Consider the following 25,273-nt stretch of genomic DNA (forward strand, 5'->3'; position numbering starts at 1 on the left):
TAATTGACTTGAACTTAATATTAAAGGAAGGAGTTTGATGGGGAACCAGTCAATGGTATCATCACCACTGAATGAATAATTCACCTGTTCCTCATTGATGCCACACACAGGTAGCCACATTTGCAGGTCAATTTCTGACCTCTATATGCCTCTGTCCTGTTTTCTCCTTCTCCAATTCCAACATGTTTAAGTTCCTGCAATTTTATTCTATTCTTTATTTTTTATTAGGAATTTTAATTAAAAAGTAATTACATTATTTTCCCCTTCCCTGTCCCTCCAATCCCACATGCCTCCTTCCTTATCCCCTTCCAAATTGATGTCCTTTTTTATTATTATTGTTGTTACACACACGCACACGCGCACACACACATACACACGCACATACACACACACACATATATATATACATATATATGTGCATAAATACATAAATGCAACCCAAATGAGACAGTTTAGTGTGGTTTGTGTGTGTATGATTTCAGGACTGACCATATGTATTGGATAACCAGTTAGGGAGTTCTTCCCTGGGAGAGGCTAGTTCTCCCTCTCTCGGTAGTCATTAGTTGCTCATTGGTTGCCTATAGTTCTTTGTTGAGGGTTGGGACCTGTGAGATTTCCCTTTTCCATATTAGCTTGTCTTCTTGGGTCAGGTTTTGACAGCTGTATTGAAGAATCATGGGTAAAGCTTCCCTGTCTTTTCCAGGAGACACACTCTCACAGCAGACTTGCTGGCCCTCTGCTCTTACAGTCTTTCTGCCTCCTCTTCTGTGATGTTCTCTGAGCCTTAGCTGCAGGAGTCCTGTGGTGGATGTACCCACTGGGTCGGGGGCCACACAATAACCCATTTATGTCTGTATTGTGACCCGCTGGTGTTTCCTGTAATGTCTCTGCCGCACTGATGAGGGGTTTGGAGCTGTGCATACCCGTGAACATAAGGACAAGTCTTAAAATGCAATTACACACTTTTATAGTTCTTTGAGAATTGCATACATGGTATTGTGATCATAGTCACCCCTGCCCCAACTCCCCTCCCCAGACCCATCTCCCCATTCTGTACCCACTCGACTTTGCATCCTCTTTTTCGTTTAAACCCATCCAGTTTGGTTTAGTGCTGCTTCTGTGTTCCCGGATGTGTCCATTCATTGGAGTCTGCTCTTACTGCGTGTCATACCCTTGGCCGCTTGTCCTTCTCCCAGCAGCTATCAATGACCAGTGTTGCTGTAATTGATAGATCACAGTGATCCTTGTGGATCGAGCTAGGGAGGAGCACCCTGGTTCTGCCCCCTTCACTGTTTGGAGCTCCTTATGAATGCGCTTCTGTTTCCATGTTCTCCACTAACATCAGAACTATTTGTAACACGAAATCTAAATGGTCTTTTAATAAGACACCTTGAGCCGTGTATCGCAGTAAATGCTGAAAGATCAGAGAGACAAAGGAACAAGCCACTGCCGCGTCTTACCTCTAGGACTCCTCTCCTGAAAAGGCTCTCCAGCTGAAAAGCTTTAAGCTCCTGTCTCCTCGAGCCTTATATACCTTTCTCTGCTCAGTCCTCCCTAGTTCTGGGATTAATGGCCTATGCGCTTCCCAAATACTAATATTAAAAGTGAGATCTCAAGTGCTGGGATTAAAGGCGTGTGACTCCCAAGTACTGGGATTAAAGGTGTGTGCCACCACTGCCTGGCTCTGTTTCTCTCCTAGACTGAGTCATTCTCATGTAGTCCAGGGTGGCTTTGAGCTCACAGAGATCCAGATGGATCTTTGCCCTCCTGAGTGCTTGGATTAAAGGCATGTGCCACCACTGCCTGGCATCTGTGTTTAATCTAGTGGCTTGTTCTGTCCTCTGATCTTCAGGCAAATTGTATTAGGGTACACAACATATCACCACATTTCCTCTTTTTTGTCTAAGATAATAAAAGAAGGTAATAACTAATATATCACCACAACTATTGGCAACAATCATCAAAAAAGAATCTTTTCCCATTATTTTGGGTATGCACAAAGCTAAAAATAAATATGATTTAAAAATACCATCTAGAATGATATTTTAAATGTCTTCTCTAAAACTTTCATGTCTGTGGTAACATTCTATAAATATGGCATCGCTGAGCCTGTTCACACACATATTTGTAGGCAATAGACGAGAAAATGTTAGTATTTGCTTGTGCTGTGTCTTGCCAGTTCATGGCTCATTACAGAGTTTGAGTTGCCCCGATCTGGCTGATTTCATAGAAATGACTGAAGTCTGGTGACAGTGAGAGACCTATTCACTCTCTGAGGTAAATCCTACTGAGCAGGAAGCTGAAGTTTGGGGGTAGATTCCAAGAGACAATTCTGACCTTCTAGTTGGAGAATGTACAAAATAAAACCTTTCTTTAGCTAATAATATTAAAAGTGAAAGGATCTTCCTTGAGCTAGTTGGACATTTTCCAACAGAAGATGAGATTTTAATAACAGAAACACATCTTTTCATTTTACTCAGATCTGTACTTAAACAGGGTTTGAGGAGAGCCCTGCCGTGAAATCTCCTTATTTGTACATGTTAGAGTGCAAAGGAAAGGCTTTACTATTTATATGGAGAGAAAATAAATGAGATTCCTCTCCACCTTCCATATGTTTAATGGGAGGATTGTGTCTTAGCTTCTAATTTTAAACTGAGGATGAAGCCAGGGAGCTGGTACAATTCAGATCAGAATGACCTGCAGTCTCTCCCCAAGAATCCACTATCAGCTATCGAGGTGGTGAATCCCCTCTGAACTCATGGGGCAGTTTGCATGTTTCTTTTCACTTAAAAACAGGAGAGGTGGTTGTTTGTCTCAGTCTCTAGCCAGAGGAACAGTGTGGCATCATTACCATAAGGTGAACACCAGGTACTGGAGAGATGATCCAGTGGTTAAGAATATTTGCTGCTCTTTCAGAGGTTGTGAGTTCAGATCCCAGCACCCACATCAGGTGGCTCCCAACCACCTGTGACTCCAGGTCCAGGGGACCTGATGCCCTCTTTTAGCCTCTATGGGCACCTGTACTCATATAACATCCACCTGTACTCATATAACATATATGCATGCAGACACATGCATATACATAATTAAAATTCAAACTTTTTTAGAAAGGTGTATACCATACATTCTATTATCTTAGTTCCAATATTAGAAAATTTTCATTCCAATTAACTTAAGATAGCAAGTGTAATGACCAGCACAATTAATATTGAAAATACACATCTTGCTGCCATCCTACAATGCATGGCTGTGAGGAATAGTGGCAGATGGTACATGGGGGACAGCTGTCGATTTTGGCTTGTCTTTCCCTCAGCACAGAGCAAAGATCTGACCACTTCACAGCAATGTGATAACCTTGTCTGTGCAGAGCGCTCTTCACAAATAGAAAGGGTTCCAGGGAGAGCAAGCTGGTACAGAGGGCATCTGTACCAGTGTTGAAGGTAAGGGCATGGGTAAATACCTCAAAGAAGAATGAAGAGATGGGGAAAATACCAGAGGGACCACAATATAAACGTGATGTGCCCAAGATCTTTATTCAAACTTGATCGAGTCGAGTCATTCCTCTCTAGAGAGAGATGTTAGGATAAGGCTTAGCGTTGTCTAAATGTGCAAGCAAGGAGTTGCCCCGGCACACACACAAAGGATATTCTGAGAACATTTTTCCCTTCCAGCGCTTCCTATTTATTTAGATTCTTTGTAGAGAAACTCCAGCTGGGTGTGTTCTCTTCTGTGCACTTTTCCTGTTCCACTGCCGCCTTATTGTGTTGATTGTTCACAGTATGCTTTTTAATGGAGGGAAAATGCACATAACATGAAATTTACCATCTTAACTATTTAAAGTTTATGCTTCAGTGGTGTTAAGAAAGTTCACATTGTGTGTGTGTGTGTGTGTGTGTGTGTGTGTGTGTGTGTGTGTGTGTGTGAAAGAGAGAGAGAGAGAGAGAGAGAGAGAGAGAGAGAGAGAGAGAGAGAGAGCACTTACTTGTTTATGTAGGACTAGAAATTGATGTCTTCTGTTACTTTCTACCTTATTTTTAAAACAAAGTCCCTCATTGAACCCAAAGTTCACCATTTTGCTAGACTGTCTGGCCAGAGAACCCCAGATCTGCCTGTCTCTGCTCCCTTATCACTGAAGTTTCAGGTGTGTGCCACCACCTCTGGGTTTCTACTTGCGGTCTGAGGATCTGCACTCAGATCCTCTTGCTTGTACAGTGAGCACTTACCTGCTGAGCCATCTCCCCTACCCTAAAACACTGCAATACGGGAGCTCTGTATCCATTTAACCATAGCCCAGACTCCAAGCCTGTCCATCAGTGTTTAATTTTCTATTAACTCTGTGTTTGACTACTTCAGACAATTCATGTAAGTGAAATAACAGGGTATTGGATTTTGTATGTGTGACTGCTTATTTCGCTTAGCACAATGGCCTTAAGACTCATCATCCATTGTGTGGAGCGTATCAGGAGCCGTATCCTTTAAAGGCACAATAATACTCCATTGTACGGTTACATCGGTTACTTTTGCATTGCTGTAACAAACTATGTGGCCGAAATACATTAAAGGAAGGATTTTTTTTTTTTTTGACTCAGAGTTTAAGGAGGTTAAGTCCATCGTCGCTTGGCCCCATGTGCTTGGACAGAACATCATGGTTGGAGGTGCATATGGTAGAGAGCTCTTCACTTCATAACTGATCTGGAAGCAGAGGCCACAGTGGGAAGGGGCCAGGGATAGTTCGCCACCCGTGACCTACTTCCTCCAACTGAGCCCGACTTCTGAACCTTTCCACAACCACTCAAAATAGTGCAACAGCTGGGGCTCTTACGTTCAAAATATGAGCTCTTGAGGACATTTCAGATGCAAGCCACATGTTATGCCTGTTTTGTTTACTGAGCATTCAATGGGCACGTGGGCATACTGTCTTTGTCCACTGGGCAACAAACTTTACAGAATATGAATAACTACAAAGTTGCCTCACTGAGAGTGGGGGCATATAGTGGGAGTGTAAATAATTGCTTTAGAAATATATTGCAGTGATTGATGGCAAACCCCTACACCTCCTCACTTCAGTGTAGACTGTGGCAGAATCCATGAAAGAAGCCCAAAGACTAAGGTGGCAGTGAACCCCTGAGGGAAGGACGCCTGCTTGTCCTGAAACCCAAGCTGTGGATTTGTTTCCTCAAGCACAGTGTGTGATCTCTCTCATCAGCCCTGTTTAAAACCTTTCTAGAAAACACGCAGAGGTTGGAGAATGGGATGGAAGGGGCCACTTAAACTTCCGACATCCCCTTTTCCTGCTGTACTTTCCTTCTATGGTACATTTCTCAGGGCCAGGGGTGGAGGCAATAAAAACTTGGTACATTTCTTTTTATGAATATGCTGGCTCTGGCCACTCTTAGCTGTGGGTGTGTAGATAAGCATTTACTTGGGATTTTGCCATGGGGGAAGAAAAACATAAGGCTTACATCACCACTTTTACTTTTTAAATTATTTTATTTTCATAGTTAGGGATTATTCTGTTGGCCCTCGAGAAGAGAATGAAAAAAAAATATGCTAAGATAAAGCTCAGAATAGTAATTCAAACAGTATGCATACATTAAAGAGTACAGCACTTTTCATGTCAGGCTGTTTGTTTGTTTGTTTGTTTGTTTATCTAGACAGGGTTTCTCTGTATAATAGTCCTGACTATCCTGGAACTCACTTTGTAGAGCAAACCAGACTGGCCTCGAACTCACAGGACCCGCCTGGCTCTGCCTCCCAAGTGCTGGAATTAAAGGCATGCCTCACCACAGCTTAGCTGTTTTTGTTTTTGTTGTTTTGTTTTGTTTGTTTGTTTTAAAGAAATGCTTTGAGAAGTTCCTTTCCAGCTTTAATGAAATACATAATTGAATGAAACTGTATGCAGTACATTCTGGGTATAAAGCATGAGGTTTGATATGTGAATATAGTGTGACATGATTGCCATAGCCAAGTTAATTACCAATTAATCTTCACCTCCACCATTACCGTGCTTTGCGTTTTGACCTGAATGAACAAGATGGCATCCATATCCAAATGCCATTGAAAGCTATTTCTTACTTTAAGAAAACTGCTGAAAATTACTGAAAGTAATTACTGACCTGGTGAACTTACAAGTCATTTATATCCTGAAAGGACTACCAGGAAACTTGCTTCTAAAATACAAAGCACTCTAGTTTATTTCTGGATGTACACAATAGACTCAACTTGCTTTACAACTGTGAAAATTTAGTTGACCATTAACTAGAAATGAATATTAGAGTATCAGTGTAAGCCTAGCATATAATTAATTAGGAATTGAAAGATATAATCCCATTAAAGCTTGCTTGACTTCTGTCTGCTTTCAGGAGCAGCCCCTATGTGAAACCTGATACATACATATAGCTAGATGTCCACAGTCGTGACTGGGAGATTCTGTGGTTTTAACACATCATATCTAGCATCATGTAGCAAGTAGGCCCATTCATTGACTCCAGTTATATAACTACAGCAGACATTATATTCCTTTTATCTTATCTTATTTCTGGTTTAAGAAATCTTTTTAGTTTTGTTGTTTTTTTGTTTTGTTTTGTTTTGTTTTTTGTTTGGTTTGGTAGAAAATAGTCTTTTTTTTTTTTTTTAAACTGGGACATTAGTGAGATGCTGGGGCCAAGAAGATAGATACACTGTACACATTAGGAAATTGTGTCTCCTGAAATCCTTGTGGGTAATAGAAGCCAAAAATCTAAGTTCAGAGTGGATCTCAAGAAGAAGCAATTTTCATGCTCATTCTACAAGTGATGATTTCAGTTTAAAAAAAAAAAAAAACCACTATACTGACTTAGGAGATAAACGTGGTGTCCCAGCAAAGAGTGGCTGGTGCTCTGAGCTTGTCACTAGTCTTGTAGTATATAGACCCATGCATGCAGAAAGAGCTGAAATCTATCAGCTGCTGCATTGGTTGTAATACATGCATAGTAACCTAGTGATCCTGTTAACATAAGACCTTTATCTTTTGGAGGAAAAATTATGAAGACCAGATGTAGGCAGCATGAAATCCAACCTCCACCTCCAGCTGTCATCCCCTCTGTCCTGTGTTCTCTGAAAAGATGTTTGGGTAGAGGCGGAGGAATGAGAAAAGCACTGGGATATGGTACCCCATGTACCACACCCTCACTTATTTCATGCCATTCAGATAGCAACTGAGGGTACACTACATGATGCCTTCCACTGTGAGCCTAAGAAGACCTCCAGGCTCAGTCAGGCTAAATGAGTAGTCAGATAATACTTTTACAAGGGTGTGTTTCCAAGCCAGTGCCCTTTACAAAATGCCTCTTGTGCCAGGCCACCTTGATACTCACCAAATCACAGAGAGGAAAGAGGTCTTAGAACGTGCTCATTCACAGTGGAGGCAATGGTGAACATTGGGGTGTGGGTGTGCCACCAACAAACATTCAGTAAGGAAGACCAGCCACATGCTGGGTGCCCCTGAAGAGAGCATCGTGGAGAAACGAGATGCAGAATGGCCTATCTTCCTGAAAGGAATCTCTCCTGAGTGGAAGTGGCTACTGGGTCTACAGGCATCCCTGGTCTTCACGAAAGATATTCAAACTCTAGTGAAATGCTCATGTACTCGGAATGCCTGGAGCTCACAGAGCAGGGGAGCAGAGAGGAGAAAGGCTTGGGGTCTGATTAGAATATCCAGTCCTGGGGTGAAAGCAGTGGTAAAAGAAAACAAGAGATTAAAGCGGGCGTGCCATGTGGATGTTCTTTATCCCTTGGAAAGATGTTAAAAATTGCGTGTTTTATTCTCTGCACCCCAAATAATTTTTTAAAGAAAAGATGATACTCTTAAGGTAGCTCATTACCTTTTGGTTTTAGATCCCAGAGCCTCCAAAACTAAAAGTAATCCAATTATATGATCCCGGTGACCTGGCTGTCAAGCACTGAGAACAGCAGTGAAGGACAGCGCCCCTCTGTGCCATGCAATTCCACAGTGGCTAGTGTGTGTGTGAGAGGGATGGGGCAGGATATGACTTAAACAGTGAACTAACCCAGAGGATAGATGGCTGTGGCTTTTATTATTAGTTTTAGTGCTCTCAATATTGTAGGAGATCTATCTTTTCTATTTGAGTCTTAAAAAAAAAAAAACCACTTGTGTTGCTTATCTTTTGGGCATAGGGGAGGGGAAATGTGTCTTCATGATTAGTTCAAAGTACCTAAACCATAAAAATAATTGTATAAAATTTATTCTTTTAGAGAAGACATCTCTGGAAGGGCACAATAAACATCCTTACCTGTCAGCAGTTGACTTGGAAATAGAATGTATGTCCCCCATTGTCTAGAACCTTGGGGTTGTTCTTGCCAGCATGCAATTGAGTGATAGAACCGAAGATGTTTGCATTAAACAGACTGGCCCCAGTGATCCTCTTCCTACTTGAAGGAGGTGTATGCAAAGCCCGTAGGCTGCAAAGTGGAGTGATGAGTGGTGGGCAGAGGGGAGAGAACAGTAACATCTTGATCATGACGGTTATCTTCATGAGAGCCATTGGGATGAGGACACAGAGGCATCCAGTCTGAGGAAACAGGACCAGCTAAGGAATTGGCAAGGTGAGATAGCTGTGGCTTGTTCTGTCTCTCTGATCTACCAGCATTGACCCCAATAACTGGCCTCGGGTTTGATTTTATTAATAAGAACTTTTAAGATTCCTGCTACAGAGGACTGCTTGCCCATCTAGATTGTTCTATATCCTGTCTCCCTGTCCCTGAATGGCCACACTGGCCTTGATCCTTGCACCCAGTTGAGACCTGCTTCCCTGTCTGGTGCACTCCTGCCTCTGCTGGAATAGGAGGTAAGAGGCTGTCCATAAATTAATCCAGGTGTGCCCTGGACCACAGGCTCCCACTGGCATTTTTAACTGATAAAGGCTGCACTGAGAAAGAGGAGTGAGAGCGATCCACGAAGATTGGGTCTGAGACTGTGACAGATGCTGGCCATTAAATATCTACCTTCTGCACGGAATAACCACAGGTCACCTACTATCCTTATATTATGTGAAATGAATTAATTACAGGGCATATGTATACTTGATATGTAAACTTAAAAAGATTTCCTTATCCTTTTTATAAATGGGTGTACTGATCCGCCCATTATAGATTATGGTGCATAAGGTGCCACCTTTTTGTTAATTTTATTTTTCTGTCCACTAATCAATTTTATTTTTCTGTCCACTAATCAAATGCTCTGTTCAAACCCTACTCTCCACTCTGGATTTCAAAGCTCTTGTTTATGTCTCAAAACCAAGCCCATAAAGAAAAGTCTGTGTCAGACTAGGAGTGGATGGAGCCAAGGTTATTCTTACTCAACAATCTTGCCTTGAAAAAAGAGGGAGTTACTGTTCCCAAACACAGGAACTGTGCTGTACTTTATCTGATAATATACAAGGGCGATTTATTAGCTTAGCGAGAGAGGTAGGAGGTCATCATGCTACTTGGTAAATTAGGAGAGAGGCCAGCCACCAAGAGGAAAGAGATTGCATGCCAGACATCTCTAGAAGTTAAGTTACTGTGGAGCATGTATTGTGAGTGACGTCCTCAGCTTTGTCCTAAATTCCTAGCCCCGGAGTACTAACCCAAGTAGGGAATGGGTCTTTGTAGAAATTTGGGAATTGATGGACAGCAGCTGTCCAGTCCTTGAGGGGTTCCCTAAGGCAGTGCTGGATGATGACAAGAATGTTGTGGTCTCCCCCAAATCCCTTAAGTAACTCTATCTCCCTCCATACCTGTTTCAGACCCTAGTAACTTCCTGGGACTGATACAAGAAAATGAGCTAGGCATCTGTGTGCAGAATGGCTTCAGAGCATCCAGAGGACCCATCAGGATGTGACTCCCCCTTTGCCCTCTGAACTTAGGCTTCTCTCATCCTCATTGTACCCCCAAACTGTGACCCATTTTCCTTTCCTTCCTATGCCTTCCAGCACCCTACTTGCTCGATGTCCCGAGCCGGGCAGATGTTCCAGGCAGACATGCCAGTAGAATAACCGTATTCAAAGACGTTTCCCTTTAGGTTTGTTCTGTTCTGTTTTCAGTTGCTGGCATTCTGGGATTTTTTTGGTCCCCACAAAGTTCCACGATAACTGCTTCTCTGTTTTCTTTTTCCCTTCTCCTGAAAGGGTTCTTGGTAATCTTCTTAAATGTTTTTTGAATGTCTTTTGATCACCCTGCACAGTACCCTATGCATTGCTGGTGAGCTGTGGCTGCCCTCACCCCATGGTCCTCATTGATAAAATCAGCCAGAGTAAACTTGGAATGCTGCTGAAGGGCTCCCTCTCCACTCCACTCCCTCTCCACTCCACTCCCTCTCCCTCCCTCCCCTTCTGTCCCCTCCTCTTTTGCCACTTGACTCTCAGGCTTGCACAGCCAGGCCAGAGGCTGCTTGCTTACTTAGAGGCTGTGTTTTCAACCTTCTGCTCTTGGTATTTGCAAGCAATTAGCAAAGCATGTTTAGAGTTGAATTGTTATAGAGGCACATTCCACTGTGGTTCCCTGTAATTAGAAGGATAAGCTCTCAACTTCTTCAAGAACTCTGAGAATGCAGTCTTCTGGTTGAAAAGGATTGGACCCTGTATTGTTTTATGAATAAAGACAGAGACTAGAGTTCACTTAGCGAGCAGAATACACTAATTCCACACTGTGATTTCAATGTCATATTTTATAGTTTCTTCTTGTTGTTTCATGCTTAGATTATCATCCTAAAACGTAATATTAAAAATGATTTGTGGGCCGAGAAGCCAACTAGCTCAATTGGTAAAGTATTTGCCAGGCGAGAATAAAGACATGAGTTCCATGCCCAGAACTCATATTTCAAAAAAGCAGTGCAAGGCGGTACATACTTGTAATTCCAGAGCTGGGGAGGTGGAATTAGACAGATCCCTAGGGCTTGATGGCTAGTCAGCCTAGAGCCAGATTGATGAGCTAGAGGCCAATGAGAGATCCTGCCTCAAAGAAAAGTGTGTGGCTCCTGAGGAATGATTCTTTAGATTGACTTTCTGCCCCAGTCCCCACACCAGCACACACGAGAACCCATATGAACACAACACACGAACATACATGCACACACAAGTGCACTCATCTACCCATCCACAATTTGTGGGCTACAGATGTAGTTCAGAGTAGACCACCTGCCTAGCATGTACAGAGCCCTGGCTTCTATGCAAAATAACAATAGCAGTTTGTAACTATGGCTTCAGTTGTGTAGTGTTTTTAACAGTGGTGGTGCTTGATTGGACAAACTAGCAGTTTAACGCCAGCCTATCCATTGATGTAAGAAACTGTCACTCTTACTTGATTGCTATTAGAAGTGATATGGAACTCTCCAGAATAACATTTTTACAAGAAGACATTTTTTCCCCAGTCAAACTTAATAGATTTCATAGAACAACTTTTCTCCAAAATAATATAGCTAGCTCTGAAGTCTATAAGCCAGAAGAAAATAGAGAGGAGGGCTGAGCCTGGTGTGGAGTTCTCTAGGTGTCAGATGATGCAGGCTGGTGAAGGGAACAGGCTGCTTGAGCTGAGTTCATGAGATGTGGGATCAGGGGAGCAGCCTCATGGGCAGATGGTATCAGGGCCTCAGACACCAAGTCTCATGGCCGGTGTCTAAACTGGGGATGTGGCTGCCAGCCTCTGCCACTATGATTATCACTGGTTCGCCATCTTGATAAAGTTGGGCTTCTGTAATAAGCAGAGTATGGCTTAAATGATACAAATGACTTTTTTTTTTTTTTTAATGTCTTAGAAAGTAAAATAAACCCAAGGCCAAGGTGTCAGTGTCTTGTGGCTTTACAGGGGACTTTCTTCTTCCTGTGTCCATGAGCATCAGGGGTTGATCTCTCCTGTCCTCTATATAAGCTCCACCCATATAAAGCAGTCACTTTTGAAAGGCCCTGCCTCCAAATACCATCACACTGGGGACCAGGGGTTCACCCCAGGGATTTAAGAAGGCACAAACGTTTAGACTATGAGTGTTAACTCGGGAACGGGGGCCAGATGGAGCGTTGAGCTGTGGGGCTGGGGTCAGTAGAGACAGTCGTCATCTCAGCCGTCTCAGGAACTCTTTCTGTGCGTGTCTGAAATGCCTTCTGCAGAACAGCGCCAGTGTCCCACGTCAGAGCTTTACAGTTAAGGGATTTCATGCAGCTGATGTCACTTGTGCCTCTTGCTGACCTGTGAAGGGGGTGCCGTGGTTTTATTTGCCAGATTATCAAGTGAGCCCTGGTGCTTTCATGGCTCTAGTACAAAGTCTAACGTTGGGTGAAATACCTTGTTCAGTGTGAGAAGCTAATGGGTGCTGAGCCCAGGTCTTCGGCTCATGTCTTGTATTCAGGCTTGTCTTGGGTGCTTACTGGGATAAAATACCATGACCGAAAGCAGTATGGGAAGGAAAGGGTTTATTTCCTCTTACAACTCTCTGGCCACACTCCATCATGGAGGTAAATCAGGGCAGGAACTGAAGGCAGGAACCGATGCAGAAGTCGAAGGAATACTGCTTACTGACTTGCTCCTCATGGTTTGCTCAGATTGCTTTCTTATACAACCCAGGACCTTCTGCCCAAGAATGGCACAGTCCACTGTGAGCTGGGTCCTTCCATATCAGTCATGTATCAAAAACGCTACTGCACAGACTTGCTACAGGCCAGTCTTCTGGGGGTATTTTCCTCAATTAAGATTACCTCTTCTCAGGTAAGTCTAGGTTTGTGTTGAGTTGACAAAAGCCAACCAGCATAAGAGTCTTCCTATACACAAGGACATGAAGCTTTGCAGAGAGCAGATCTAACTCGGGCCTTCTCTTCCATTGGTGGTGACTCTGTGAAGTGGGATTCCCGGACCATCCAGGAACTTCCATTTTGGGAGGCAATTAATAATGTAAAGCTAAAATTTGCCTTAAAGATTTCATCCAGCTCTTCATTTGAATCCCTGAGCAACTCTGGAACCAGAAACATGCCTGAGTCACATTAAGCTCGGGTGTCTGATTCTTATCCTGGTGGTCTGTCCCTCAGCCCCATTTGTACAGCCACCAGGCATAGTGAGAGTTGGCACAGCAGACCTGGGATGAAGCCCAGCATTTCAGCTGGTACCCGTATCTGAGGTCCTATCATTTCAATACAAGCTGCTGAGGATCTTCAAGGCTCTGGAGTTTGGGCCTTTTTCCCAAGGGAAGAAAGGAGAAGTCAGAATCCAGGCATTAGCCCACCTCTCCACCCTGTTAAAAGGCTGCCTTAGGCAGGCCTCCAGTGTGAGAGGCAGTGCCTGAAGCAAAGCCTTCTGGGACGATGGCCCCACCTGGTGTGAGCCCTTACCGTCCCGTCTGCCGCGCTTACATCCTCAGAAACAGCAGCTATTGAACCAACGCTGGAATGTATTCCAAATCCTTTGAAATAATGAAAGGGGTTTGGAAGCTCTTCCCACTTCCTGCCCCCTTCAGGGGTTCCGAGTCTTTTTTATTTAAGTTTCACGTTCTGTGGGAGGAGGTTTTGGTAAAAAATTGAAAAGAAGCCCTGCCAAGCAGAAATTCCTTCACACGGAATTTCCCTCCTTTTGAGAAGGTACAAGAGCACCCAAGACAGTAAAAGATGGGGAGTCAGCTGGGGGTGGGGGAGACAGGGATAGATCAGAACAGTCTTGGAGTATTGTTCATGGTGAGGTTCTCGTGAGTGTTGGCCTGGGTCCGGGTCTCTGGAGCTCGTAGGCCTGCTCAGGCTGTGGGCACTGCTGCTGGGACACACACACATCTGAAGTTCTAAGACCTACTAGGTAACTTATTACCAAGAAGTTAGGCCTCCAAACCAAGCAGGCCACATGCCTTAGGGTTTTACTGCTGTGAAGAGACACCATGACCACAGCAACTCTTATAAAGGAAAACATTTCACTGGGGCTGGCTTACAGTTCAGAGGTTTAGTCCATTATCATCATGGCAGGAAACATGGAGGCATGCAGGCAGACATGGTGCTGGAGAGGTCGCCGAGAGTTCTACATCTGGATCTGCAGGCAGCCAGAAAAAACCAAAAAAACAAAAAACTGTGAGCCACTAAGCCTGACTTGAGCTTCTGAGACCTCAAAGCCCACCCCCTAGTGACACACCTCCTCCAACACAGTGACACCCACTCCAACAAGGCCACACCTCCTCATAGTGCCACTCCCTATGAGCCTCTTTGGCCTTTGTTTGTTTTGTTTTTTCAAACAGGGTTTCTCTGTATAACAGCCCTGGCTGTCCTGGAACTCGCTCTGTAGACCAGGTTGGCCTCGAACTCAACAGAGCTCTCTGCCTGCCTCTGCCTCCTGAGTGCTGGAATTAAAGGTGTACGCCACCACTGCCCAGGGGGGGAGCCATTTATATTCAGACAGCCACACCACATCAACCCCAAAGTCCTGAGGCCCAGCACCTCTTCCCAGCTCTGTGTCATTCATCCTGTAAGGGAGGAGAGAGTACTGAAAAGGCCTCTGCTTCTGAGACGGTCACCGTGTGGAGAATGGGGACTTGGGAAAGAGGAAGCAAGCACACAGATGGCCTTTGTTATATCACTGGTGTCTGTGTCACTGTGATGAAGTGTCCAAGACAAGCTACTCTATGAAAAGATTGACTTAGCTCGGTTTGGAGGGTCCAGGGAATGGTGCCTGTATCAGCGGAGTGCTGGGGTAGACCTCATAGCAGGCAGCGGGATCCTGAGTTGACAGAGGTGGTCACGTCTTAAGTCTGTCCATAGACAGAAAGAGTGAAGCCAAACACAGGCTTTCATAGCAATCTCCATGAGAGAACCACCCAAGGGTCCCATGAGAACTTCCTTCCAGAGGACTTCCTATTGGAGGCACCTCCCCACAATGGCCCACTGATCTCCCAGGAGGCGCCACCTCCCATTGGTTCCTCCATCTCTACATCACATGGTACCACCCTAAAGACCAAGTGTTCGGTTACAATGCACCCTCCATTGACAGTCAGTCCACTCTGAAGCCATAGCTTATATGTGTGGCAGGTAATGTTTGAGTTGGACTTCTAGTGGCCATAGGCTACAACCGTGTGAGGCATTTCTTTGGGGGTGGTTCTAGGAATATCTGTCTCCCTTGCAGAAATGACCTGAGCAGACTCCTCCAGACACGGTATAAAACACTGGGCCAGAACACTTTCACCTCTGCTGGCTTCTGTTCCTCGGTGGCTAATAGGGAATATGGAAGCTTAGGAAAGAACTCCTGTGATGTTAGTCATTGCACTGTTTGATGCTAATACTGTCTTTCCTTTGCATGAGAATCATAGCTGTTTCAGTTCTCTCCTAAATATAGTCTGATTCTTCTAGTGTGAGAGAGTAGATATTGTGAAACAGAATTGGAAGTGAGTGGCAGGTGAATATTACAATACTGAGCCATTTCTATAGCACTGACCATTCATCAGAACAATGGCTCTGTGTGTGTGTGTGTGTGTGTGTGTGTGTGTGTGTGTGTGTGTGTGTGTGTGTGACATCATGAAAACTGCCTTAGCTCTAGCCTATGTTCTGATGTTCTGTGTATTTACTTTGTGGTGCAATCATTTTTTTCCCCTCCAAGCTATAGCAATTAATAGAAATCATTGTATTACCCTTCAAACCCACTGTGTTGGACGCCAGTGATGTATTGTAAGCTAAGGTATTGCTTTCCTAGGACAACAACACACACAAACACAAACCTATACCTCCTCACCCCATGAAGGAAACCCATGACAGACCAAAGTAACGGCTGTACCAAAGTCCAACTTGACGAACCACTGAGTTTGTATTGGGGTTCCTGACAGGAGTATGGGTGAGGGACTACCTACAGGAACAGGGATGACTCAAAAAGCTGCATCCCACAAAGCCCTCCCCAGCATGAATGAGGACTCGGGAAAGCTGCAACTCTGGGACTCTCCGCACAGCTTGTAGACAGCAGGTCAGGTCCAAGAGCACCCAGAGAGGCTTCTCCTATAAAGCTCAGGTGGGACCCTCCAGAATCTTCCAGATTCCAGCTTTGCCAGAGTGTGACCTTTTGTTTACCCCATGAGTCCCGTGAGCCTCCTCTTTCAATTCAGAGGAAACTGCCATGCAGCAGGTGTAGATGGGACTCATTTGTTTTGAAAACAGCCAAGCGGGCTCCCTGCTTGGACTCCTGCTTCTGAGGTCCCCAGCCACTGCTTACTACAGGCGTCATTCCTGTGCTCTTACTGAGCCTCATGTGCTGTGCCCTGGTGTTTTCCTAAGGGATGTGATCTTATTTCATACAACACACTGTAACGTCAGTACTCACACCACTGCCAAGGAAACTGCACATGGAAGATGCCCCATGGAATGGGCAAGGTACTTAAACTTGGTGTTGACACCAAGGCCCACGCTTCCTTACTCCTGCCTCTTGCCGTAAACAGTATTGCAGCCACCCATGTTCACTGTAGGATTGCTTCTGCTCCTGGGATTCCTCAGGAAAGGAGGAATTCTTAGGACAACAGTTCATAAGGACATCTGCTCTGCGCCCTCCTTCATTTCGTTAGAAGCTGCCCTGTCCCCACTTGCCCTTCAGAGAGAAACAACAATTTTGACGTCAATTATAAGTATTAGCCTGACTTATTGAATGTCATGGGGGAAATGATTTTGTTCCGCTTTCACTGTTTTAAATATTGAAAGTAATTTTATTATATAATTGGATTCCTCCATGGAGTAATTTTTTTTTTTTTTTTTTTTTTTTTTTTTTTTTTTTTTTTTTTTTTTTTTAACATCAAAGAACCTGAATTGGCTTGGATGACCCGTTACCGATGGACTATGTGTCTTCCGGGTAGAGTGGTTTCTAAGGTGACTTCCCCGACGTTTGCTTGTGTTGTGCTCTGTAGTTCCATGTCGCCGTGACAGAGCTGACTCATCGGTGGCCACTCTGCTAACCAGATTAGACCTGCAGTAATCCCCGCTCCGTTCTGTCATTGCTGTTCAGTTTACAAGCGGTCAGCTGACTGCGGTGTCCTCACAGACTGGTCATCCGCAGCCAGAGTGAGTCCGAGCGAGGGACTCAGCATATGGGGGGGAAAGGACAAAGACTGACCCAGAGCCACCAGCCAGGAGGGTGTCCTGTGACACAGAGCCACCAGTCCGGAGGGTGTCCTGTGTCCTCCAGTGTCTGGGGTGTCAGCTGGGCCCTTCCATCATACCCGACACTGTGGGACTTGCCAAGCTCAGGGCACCGCCTCGTGGTGGGATGCTCCCTAGCCAATGAGAGAAGCCAACAGGCAGCTTAGAAGAGTCGTGGGAAAGCCACACAGTTGGCTGTGATCTGACTGCTCTCCCACCTTCCAAGCTCCCAAACCATGAACCCTCATATTCTCTTTCTGTTAAAAGAGATATCTCTATTCTCTTTTCTTTTAACATCATGTCCTATGGGATTTAAATTTAATGTCTTTTTTTAATTACAAGAGGAATTGTGTAATCTGTAAAGAATTAAGTTAGGAATTAGTGTAGTCCTACAACCTGCAGGATATTCCTATTAGCATTTGGTATGTCCTCTGCTCTTTTTTTTTTTTTAATAGGCATATAGACTCAAAACTGCAAGTAGTTGTCATTTTTTTCTGGCATGTTTTGTTTTGTTTTTGTTGTTGTTTTTGAGACAGGGTTTCTCTGTGTAATAGCCCTAGCTGGGGTTAAAGGCATGAGCCACCACTACCCGACTTTCTGGCACGGTGTTATCTACTTAGTTATATGTATAAACTTCTTGTTTTGTTTAGAGACATAACTTTGCTGTGTAGACCAAGCTTCCTCAAATTTGTGATTCTCCTGCCTCAACCTCAGAGTGCTGAGATCATGGGTCTATGTTGCCATGCCCAGCTGTGTGTGAGTGCCTTTGTTGGCATCTGTTTTCATTGGCCCCGGCATGAGTACACCCCCATGTTCGTAGGACACTGTGCAGGCTCCCTTAGGTTATGGTTATTTCCTTAGAGTTAATCACTGTAAACACACTTGCTGAATTTTAAGATTTAATATTCATCATCTATTATTAAAGCATGTGTCAACAGTATAATTTGAATTATCTATTTTTATTGTATGTGTGTGGGTATTTCACTGGCATAAATCTGTCACCACAAGTGTGCAGTGATTGATGAGGTCAGAAGACAGTGTCAGGTATCCTGGAACTGGAGCTACAGACAATTGATAGTTGCCATGTAGGTGCTGGAAGAGTAGTCAGTGCTTTTAACTGCTGGGTCATCTCTCCAGTCCATTGGCAATATAATTTTTTTTTAAGATTTGTTTTAGTTTATGTTCATGCATTTGTGTGTGTGAATGCCATTTGTGTGTCATTACTCACAGAGACCAGAGAGGGCATCAGATACCCTGGAGCTGGAGTTACAGGAGGTAGGAATTGAGCATGGAGTTGTATATCCCTCTGCTTCATCTAAACCTTTCAATAACCATTACTGTCCATTGCTGTCCCCAGTTTACAGATGAGGAAAGTTAAGTTGGGAGACAATCAAATAGCTGTTATGTGTCTTCAAAAGCAGGGAGACAGTTGGGAGGCAGTGAAAACAACATTTTCTGTTCTTTGAAATTTAAACTGAGTGGAAAGTTGTAGTGAAAATCTTCACTGTAAATTCAAGAACAAGTACATGAGCCACAAGAGAGAAGGAGAGAAAGCCTGTTTCTGTCTTCTATGTTCAGTAAGACAGAAGCCTCCACAAGGCTCTGGCCATTGGGCTCTTCTCTGTGATGGTAACGGGGACAAGTCAGTGTTCATGGAGGACTCATCACAGACATGTCTTCCCTGGATCATAACCGTTTTTTTATAAGTGCATTTTATTTCACCACAGTTTGCTAAGTGTCTCCCAAGTCATCAGAAGTTGACTCTGGGTAAAGTCATATCAGAAAAACCTTTAATTTCTGAAGAAAATCAAAAACTTAACCTTTAAGTTAAATGTTAACCTTTTAAATTCTAACCGTCCGCCATTTCTCGATGCTACCCCTAGACACCTGTGTGTTGGCTTCTTCCGTATTCACACTGTGGGATAGTTAGGCTTCTTACTGAAAACTCGGAAGTGGGTAGAGCTCAAGGAAAATTCCAGATCACCCATCATTTGTGCTATGGGCAGCACTCTGTGTTGTTCATTTCTGGAAAAAGATCTCAGGAATCTGAATCCTTCAGTACAACAGAAACACCTAGTGATTATTTTTGCCATTTCATTCTGATAGCTGTTCAATTTTTTGTTAGTGGTGTTTGAAAAAAAAATTACCTTCCTGATTAATTTTTATAGCATCATTGTTTTGCCACTCCAGTTATTGCCTTGAAGTGATGAGTGGGTCATTGATAATCAAGAAGTTTAATCAAACTAGCTTCTTTGGAGGCCAACAAGATGGCGCAGCAGGTCAGGGTGCTTGCCGCAGAACCCGATGACGTGAATTTGATCCGGGAACCCACCTGGAGGAAGGAGAGAACTGACTCCTGTGAGTTGTCCTCTGACCTCTACACGCAGCCACGGCATGTGTGTGTGGCATGTGTGTGCGCCTTCCCACAGCAGATAAGTAAACACAATTATTCTTTAAAAGTTGTTTCCTTGCCACTTCTCTTAGTGTTGGGAACACGTTTATTTTCTAGCTGGAGCCGTACGCCAGCCTCTAAGTGCTCCCTGTTCAGTTTAAGTGGCATATAGGAGGGGTCCGATTAAATCTCTGCTTCGTTTCTTGTTGGGCTTAAAAGTTATCCCCCCAGATGGAACCCATTGGGAGGTAAAGAGTTTTCTGTGAGCTTCCTTTGTATGAAAACCCTCCACAGTGAGGGGCTGATGATGGTTTGAGGCAGGGTCTCATTATACTTTAAGAACTTGTCCCCAACTTGAGAGCCTCCAGAGTGCTAGGACTGCAGGATGCACAGCAAGTCCAGCTGCGGACTCCAAGTTCCTCCTCCTTTGGATCCATGGACCTTTTAGAAAGGGCTTCCTGCCTTCTAGTACCCCCGAGTCTTTCCCTGGTCTACTAGTGGGAAACCTTAATAGTTTCTGTGTTTCTTTGTCTCCACGTACTTCCCAAAGCTAAGCCAAGAATGAACCAGGAGGGTGAGATTGGCTCCAGAATGTGGAGCCACCTCACCATACATACGTACACCACCACCATCACCGCCACCACCACCACCACCCTTTTGACTCCTGATGATACTTATCTTGACTACTGCCTTGTTAACTTTACTTTCCCCAACTATTTCTTTCATTGTTGTAGGTCCCCCTGATATTGGGGGGCTTCTTGGTCCCTGGTTTCCTCCCCCCATTCTGGGTTGACTCTGTGGGGCTGAAGTCTCCTCTCTGCTGTGAGATACTGCTCCCCTTTACCTCGTAATACAAAGTGTGATTTTATGTAGCCTTTGCCTCTAACTACAGCAGCTCTTCAAATCTATCATCCTATTTCCATCTTGCGCGTTTATTTACCATGCTCCTCTAGGGCTTTATTATTTGTGGTCTGCCTCAAGATATTTCTTTCCTAGTTGATGAAGCCTGTAAACTCTGCAGCAGAGATTCAGACGGCCCTACAGCAACCCTCTTAGTTCTGGGAAGAATATATTCACCGGAAAAGGGGCTTTTATGAGGTCAGGCTAGCAGATAGTTCTTCAAATGGTGTTCCTATTTGTTCCTTGTGAAGGCCCTAAAAAGTTCTTTTACTGGTTGTAACCCCTAAGAGCATTCTGGGTAGACTATTTTAACACAGTTATTGTCAGGAGACCTGTCTTGGCTTTTAAGCATAGGCTTCTGTATTCAAAGGTTCTTTTTCTTCTTATGGTCTATAGTTGATGTGTGTGGTCCTAAATGACATGGAGTTACTCATAAATGCATATAGTGATGAACATATTGTATGTATAAAGTGGTAACATGATCATATATATTGTGCAACCTTATTACAATGGTATGTGTTTAGTTTTGTTTTTTGTTTGTTTAGTTTTGTATTTTTGAGACAGGGTTTCTCTGTGTAGCCCTGGCTCTCCTAGAACTCACTTTGTAAGCTGGCCTCCAGAGATCTGCCTGCCTCTGCCTCTTAAGTGCTAGGGTTGAAGGTGTGTACCACCACCTCCTGGCTGTGTTTAGTTATTACACTCAATTTTAGCCAAAGTGAATTTCTAAGAAGCTATTTATTTATCTAATTTTTAAGACCTGTATAGCACAGATCATGAGACCTGTATAGCACACATCAAGCTTCTGCCTCAGCCTTCCAAATGCTGGGATTACAATTGATTTTAGAGACCCTGCATGTTAGTAGTCTGCATGGATATAGTTGAATTCATGACCAATCCTACACACAAGGAGAACACTTCATTGACTGACATGAGGTATAAGAAGTGATCATTCTTGTGTTAGGATTATACAAATTTCCTGTTTCAAAACACACAAAGAATTTCAACCTTAGATCATTTTAAAAGATTTGTTTTTATTTTTATTTTGTGTGTGAGTGTGTGTGTGTGTGTGTGTGTGTGTGTGTGTGTGTGTGAGTATGCACGTGCATGTGGGTTGAGGGTATGCGCACAGGTGAATGCAGGTACCCATGGAGTCCAGAAAGAGGACCCTGGACCTCCTGAAGCTGTCTAGCGTTATAGGAGGTTGTGGTCTGTGCTGGGAATTGAACTCAGGTCCTCTGGAAGAGCGGCACTCACTCTTACTGCTGAGCTATCTCTCCGATGCCTCTAGTTCAGGTTTTTAAAAAATGAAGGCATCTAAAAATAGATCCGTAGCATCAAAGAAAATTGACGCAAATTAAGCACTGGCACCCTCAGTTTGCCTGCAAACTGAAGGCGACTCCAGGGCCACTGGGTTCAAATATTAGCACTCAGGCTTTGGATTAAATGCTGATCATCTATTCCTGCCTATATTCATAGTGGCTGTGGCTTCCTGGGTGGCAGGGTGCAGACAGAGGGCACCGCACACAGGACGGTTAGGAAGACAACCCAAAGGCTGTGGACCCGGGGGCCAGTGCTAATTTTCATGGTAGCTTCCGTCCTGCCCACCAGCCTGCTCCATACCCTTGTGACCATGGGTCAGTGGGACATATTCTCAGGTGACACAGGTGGAGTCGAGCGCACCTGTGTCGGGATATTTGAGGAGACCTCTGGTAGTTAGGACTTGCCTCCAACGTTGTTTTGAAAAATAAATGGCTGGACTTGCCCCTGTCTCTTCTTTCTCTTGGGAGGGATAACTGTGCTACATGATGATGATAATGATGATGATGAAGCTTATGAAGGACTGGATGGTCCCTTTGGGCAGCCTCTCCCTTCTCTCTTCCCGTTTTCACTCTCTCTTTCTCTCTCCTGGTCACAGGCTTTGCAGTGCATGCTGGTATCTCTCCAGGCAGAACTTGACATTCAAAGGTACTTGATGAAAATCGAGGCATCTCAGCGAGTTAGTACTCCACCTTCCCTTTTTCTGCACTGGGCTGCCCCTCCTTTGTGCCCTTTTCACACAACAGCTTGTGGTGTTCTGGTTGCTGTGACCGACTAAACCCAATTGCCTGTGTTTTCCCATTTACCCCAAGCACTGATTCAAAACTACCTGGACCGCTGTGTGCAGCATTGGGGACCTTGTGCATTGTTGGCAGTGCTGAGAGTGGGTGTCCTTAGAATGAGCATTAACTGCATGCTTGCCTCAAAATAATGTATTTTCCACAAATGGGTTTCTAGCATGTGTGGTAATGCAGAAGGTTGGAGTGTCTGCATGGTTTTTGAAAGATGGTCTTCCCCTGTGAGACCCCTCACCACCACTCGCTAGCAAGCCAGAGGCCTCTTGGAAGTAAACCAGAGTCTTTCACTCCTACAAATTCTGGATTCACATGAGTGACCTGATTCAGATCCATCACCTCAATATTGGCTCCAGGTCATTTGACTGGCCCACGTTTCCATAGAGCAATGATGGGAGCGTGTGTGCTGTCCTAGAACTTACTGATCCCGTGTGCCATTCTCAATGCTGTCCCCCAAGAGGGAAGGTGTGCTGGGGTCCCCCATTTTGCAAATGAGAAGACTGATGCACAGAGAGATCATATAACTTGCATGAGGCCACACTGCTAGTTAGTAGCGGGTTTGGAGTTTGCCTCCGGGCTGTCTAGCAGTCAATCGCTGACTTATTATTACTTGTTTACCTTTAAACTCAAGGCCCTCTACTTTATACTGAGTTAGTCTGGATTGTTCGGGGTCCAAGAGATGGGAACATCCCCAGTCATTTGGCTCAGTGTTGGATAGCTGTGCCAACTAAAGCTGCAGCACATAACTGCCCACATCCTTTCTGTCCCCCAAACATGGGATTATTTATTTCCCCATTGTCTCCTGAATATGCGCACATCAGAACCACCGCCCCTTACTGTGAGGCCCCAAATGCAAAGGCTCAGGAAGCAGCTCACTGTCTAGCTGTCTGCCTGTCTACAAAGGTGACCCCTCCTTCTTGGTCAGTGTCATTAACAGTACTGACCTCTTCACCCTCCCTTTTTAGATAATGGCCCCTTTGATCTTCTGTTTGGAACAGCAAGCTCAAATTAGAAAGTTCCTGCTCCATTAGACAGACTTAAAAGTTAAATTTGGGACCAGGCCTCATGGCACAGCCCTTTAATCCCAAGAGTCTAGAGGCAGAGGCAGGTGAGTTTGAGGCCAACCAGGTCTCAGAGCTACATAGTAAGACCCTGTCCTTAAAACAGTTAAATATGGGCTTCACCAAATTCACCAAAAACCACCATTGTCATAACCCATAGCTGCCCAGTTCTGACAGGTGTTTATCCTTAGTTTCTTTCCATGAGTTCTTAACTGTTTTCATATTTCCATAATGAATTTTAGAATTCATGCAAAAGAGAGGCCTCCACCACATCCTCACACATGTGTTGCACACCAAATTGAGCCACCGAGGGAGGGAAAGGATGCTATGGTGGGCTCTTCCCTGCCGCTCTACACACTGCCCTTAACTGCTTTTCCAGTTTTCAGAACTTAGAGTTGATACTGTGGTGTGGAAGGTTTTTTTTTCCCCATCATAAATAGTACAGAGTCTGGGATACCATTCCACACTTTTTTTGGGAAGAGGGTAATGGGAACAGGAACCCAGGATCTTGCTAACTCTGTACTGTGTCCATTTTTCTTTCTTTTTTCCTTATGTTTAGAAGAAAGAAATCCTCTGTTCTTTCTTCTTCTTCTTCTTCTTCTTCTTCTTCTTCTTCTTCTTCTTCTTCTTCTTCTTCTTCTTCTTCTTCTTCTTCTTCTCTCTCTCTCTCTCTCTCTCTCTCTCTCTCTCTCTCTCTCTCTCTCTCTCTCTTCTTTTCTTTTCTTTCTTGTTTCTTTCTTATTTGACAAAGGGTCTTATTCTGTGGCCCTGACTGACCTGGAATTTACTATGTAGACCAGGTAAGCCTCAAACTCAAAGAGACCCAGCCACTTGTCTCTGCCTCCTGAGGGCTAGGATTAAAGATGTCTGCCACCACACAGCTCTTTCTCTCTTTTTTGCTTATCAACGAATCACTGGTTAACCGAGGCCTCTTTCAAATTTTTTTTCTTTTCTGTTTTGTTGAATTATAGATAAGGTACAATTACAGTGGTGATTTTTGGAGATCCCCCACTGGAGTGGCCAGCGGATTAAGGTTGAAAATTGAAGGTATTTGTTCTCCCTTTCAGTGAATAACTCAGGTCCTCTGCGACATGATGTTCTCTATTTTAAAAGCAGAAGTAGCCATTCTCCAGTCCAGCAGTATGGGCACAATAAGCCATTGGTCTAATGAGCCATCCTTCTAATCCCTGGGGGAGCCCATGAGTTATGGGGCAGCCCCTTATGGTAGGAAGCTGAGCTGAGCTGCCCAGAAACTCTGAGAGAGCGGTGTAGGGAAAGGAGGGTAGCTTTGTGGATCTCCTGCTTCACAAATGCTGTCCTGTGAGTTCTAAAGCATTCTCCTTGTCCTTACAATATCAAGTAAATAGTCTGATTATCTCCATTGTGTCCTTTGGGTGGTCTGGGAATGGAACCCAAGCCATATTCATGCTATGCAAACAAATACTCGGCCACTGAGACACCCCCCCCCTTCATGTCATTTAACTGAGAACTAAGGTTCAGAAAGGTTTCTAGTGTTTCACTAATACATAGCATTGTTGGAATTGTCTGTGTTCCACAAAACAGTGTGAGCAAAACACAAATCTTTCATATTCTTACTCTTGTCTTTTGTCTGGTTCTCCAGACCCTGGTATTTAATAAGTTAACAGAGTTAGAAACAAACAAACAAACAAACAAACAAACAAACAAACAAACGGAACAGTTTTC

The 25,273-nt window shown here is 44.2% G+C and overlaps 1 protein-coding gene across 18 annotated transcripts in view; it reads left to right on the forward strand.

The window, feature by feature from the left end:
• The window catches only part of Kiaa1217 (KIAA1217 ortholog), a 474,194-nt gene that overhangs the window by 287,884 nt on the left and 161,037 nt on the right, over positions 1-25,273 (forward strand). For 8 of the 18 annotated variants that reach the window (XM_037206013.1, XM_037206012.1, XM_037206010.1 and 5 more), the window contains one exon: positions 22,313-22,393. The exons of the other annotated variants lie outside the window; for them this stretch is intronic. In XM_037206013.1, the coding sequence (XP_037061908.1) occupies positions 22,313-22,393 (81 nt within the window). The remainder of the gene's footprint in view (positions 1-22,312; positions 22,394-25,273) is intronic. 18 annotated transcript variants of the gene reach the window in all.

The sequence above is a fragment of the Peromyscus leucopus genome, chromosome 5 (assembly GCF_004664715.2).
Source record: "Peromyscus leucopus breed LL Stock chromosome 5, UCI_PerLeu_2.1, whole genome shotgun sequence".
In the NCBI taxonomy this organism is placed as follows: domain Eukaryota; kingdom Metazoa; phylum Chordata; class Mammalia; order Rodentia; family Cricetidae; genus Peromyscus; species Peromyscus leucopus.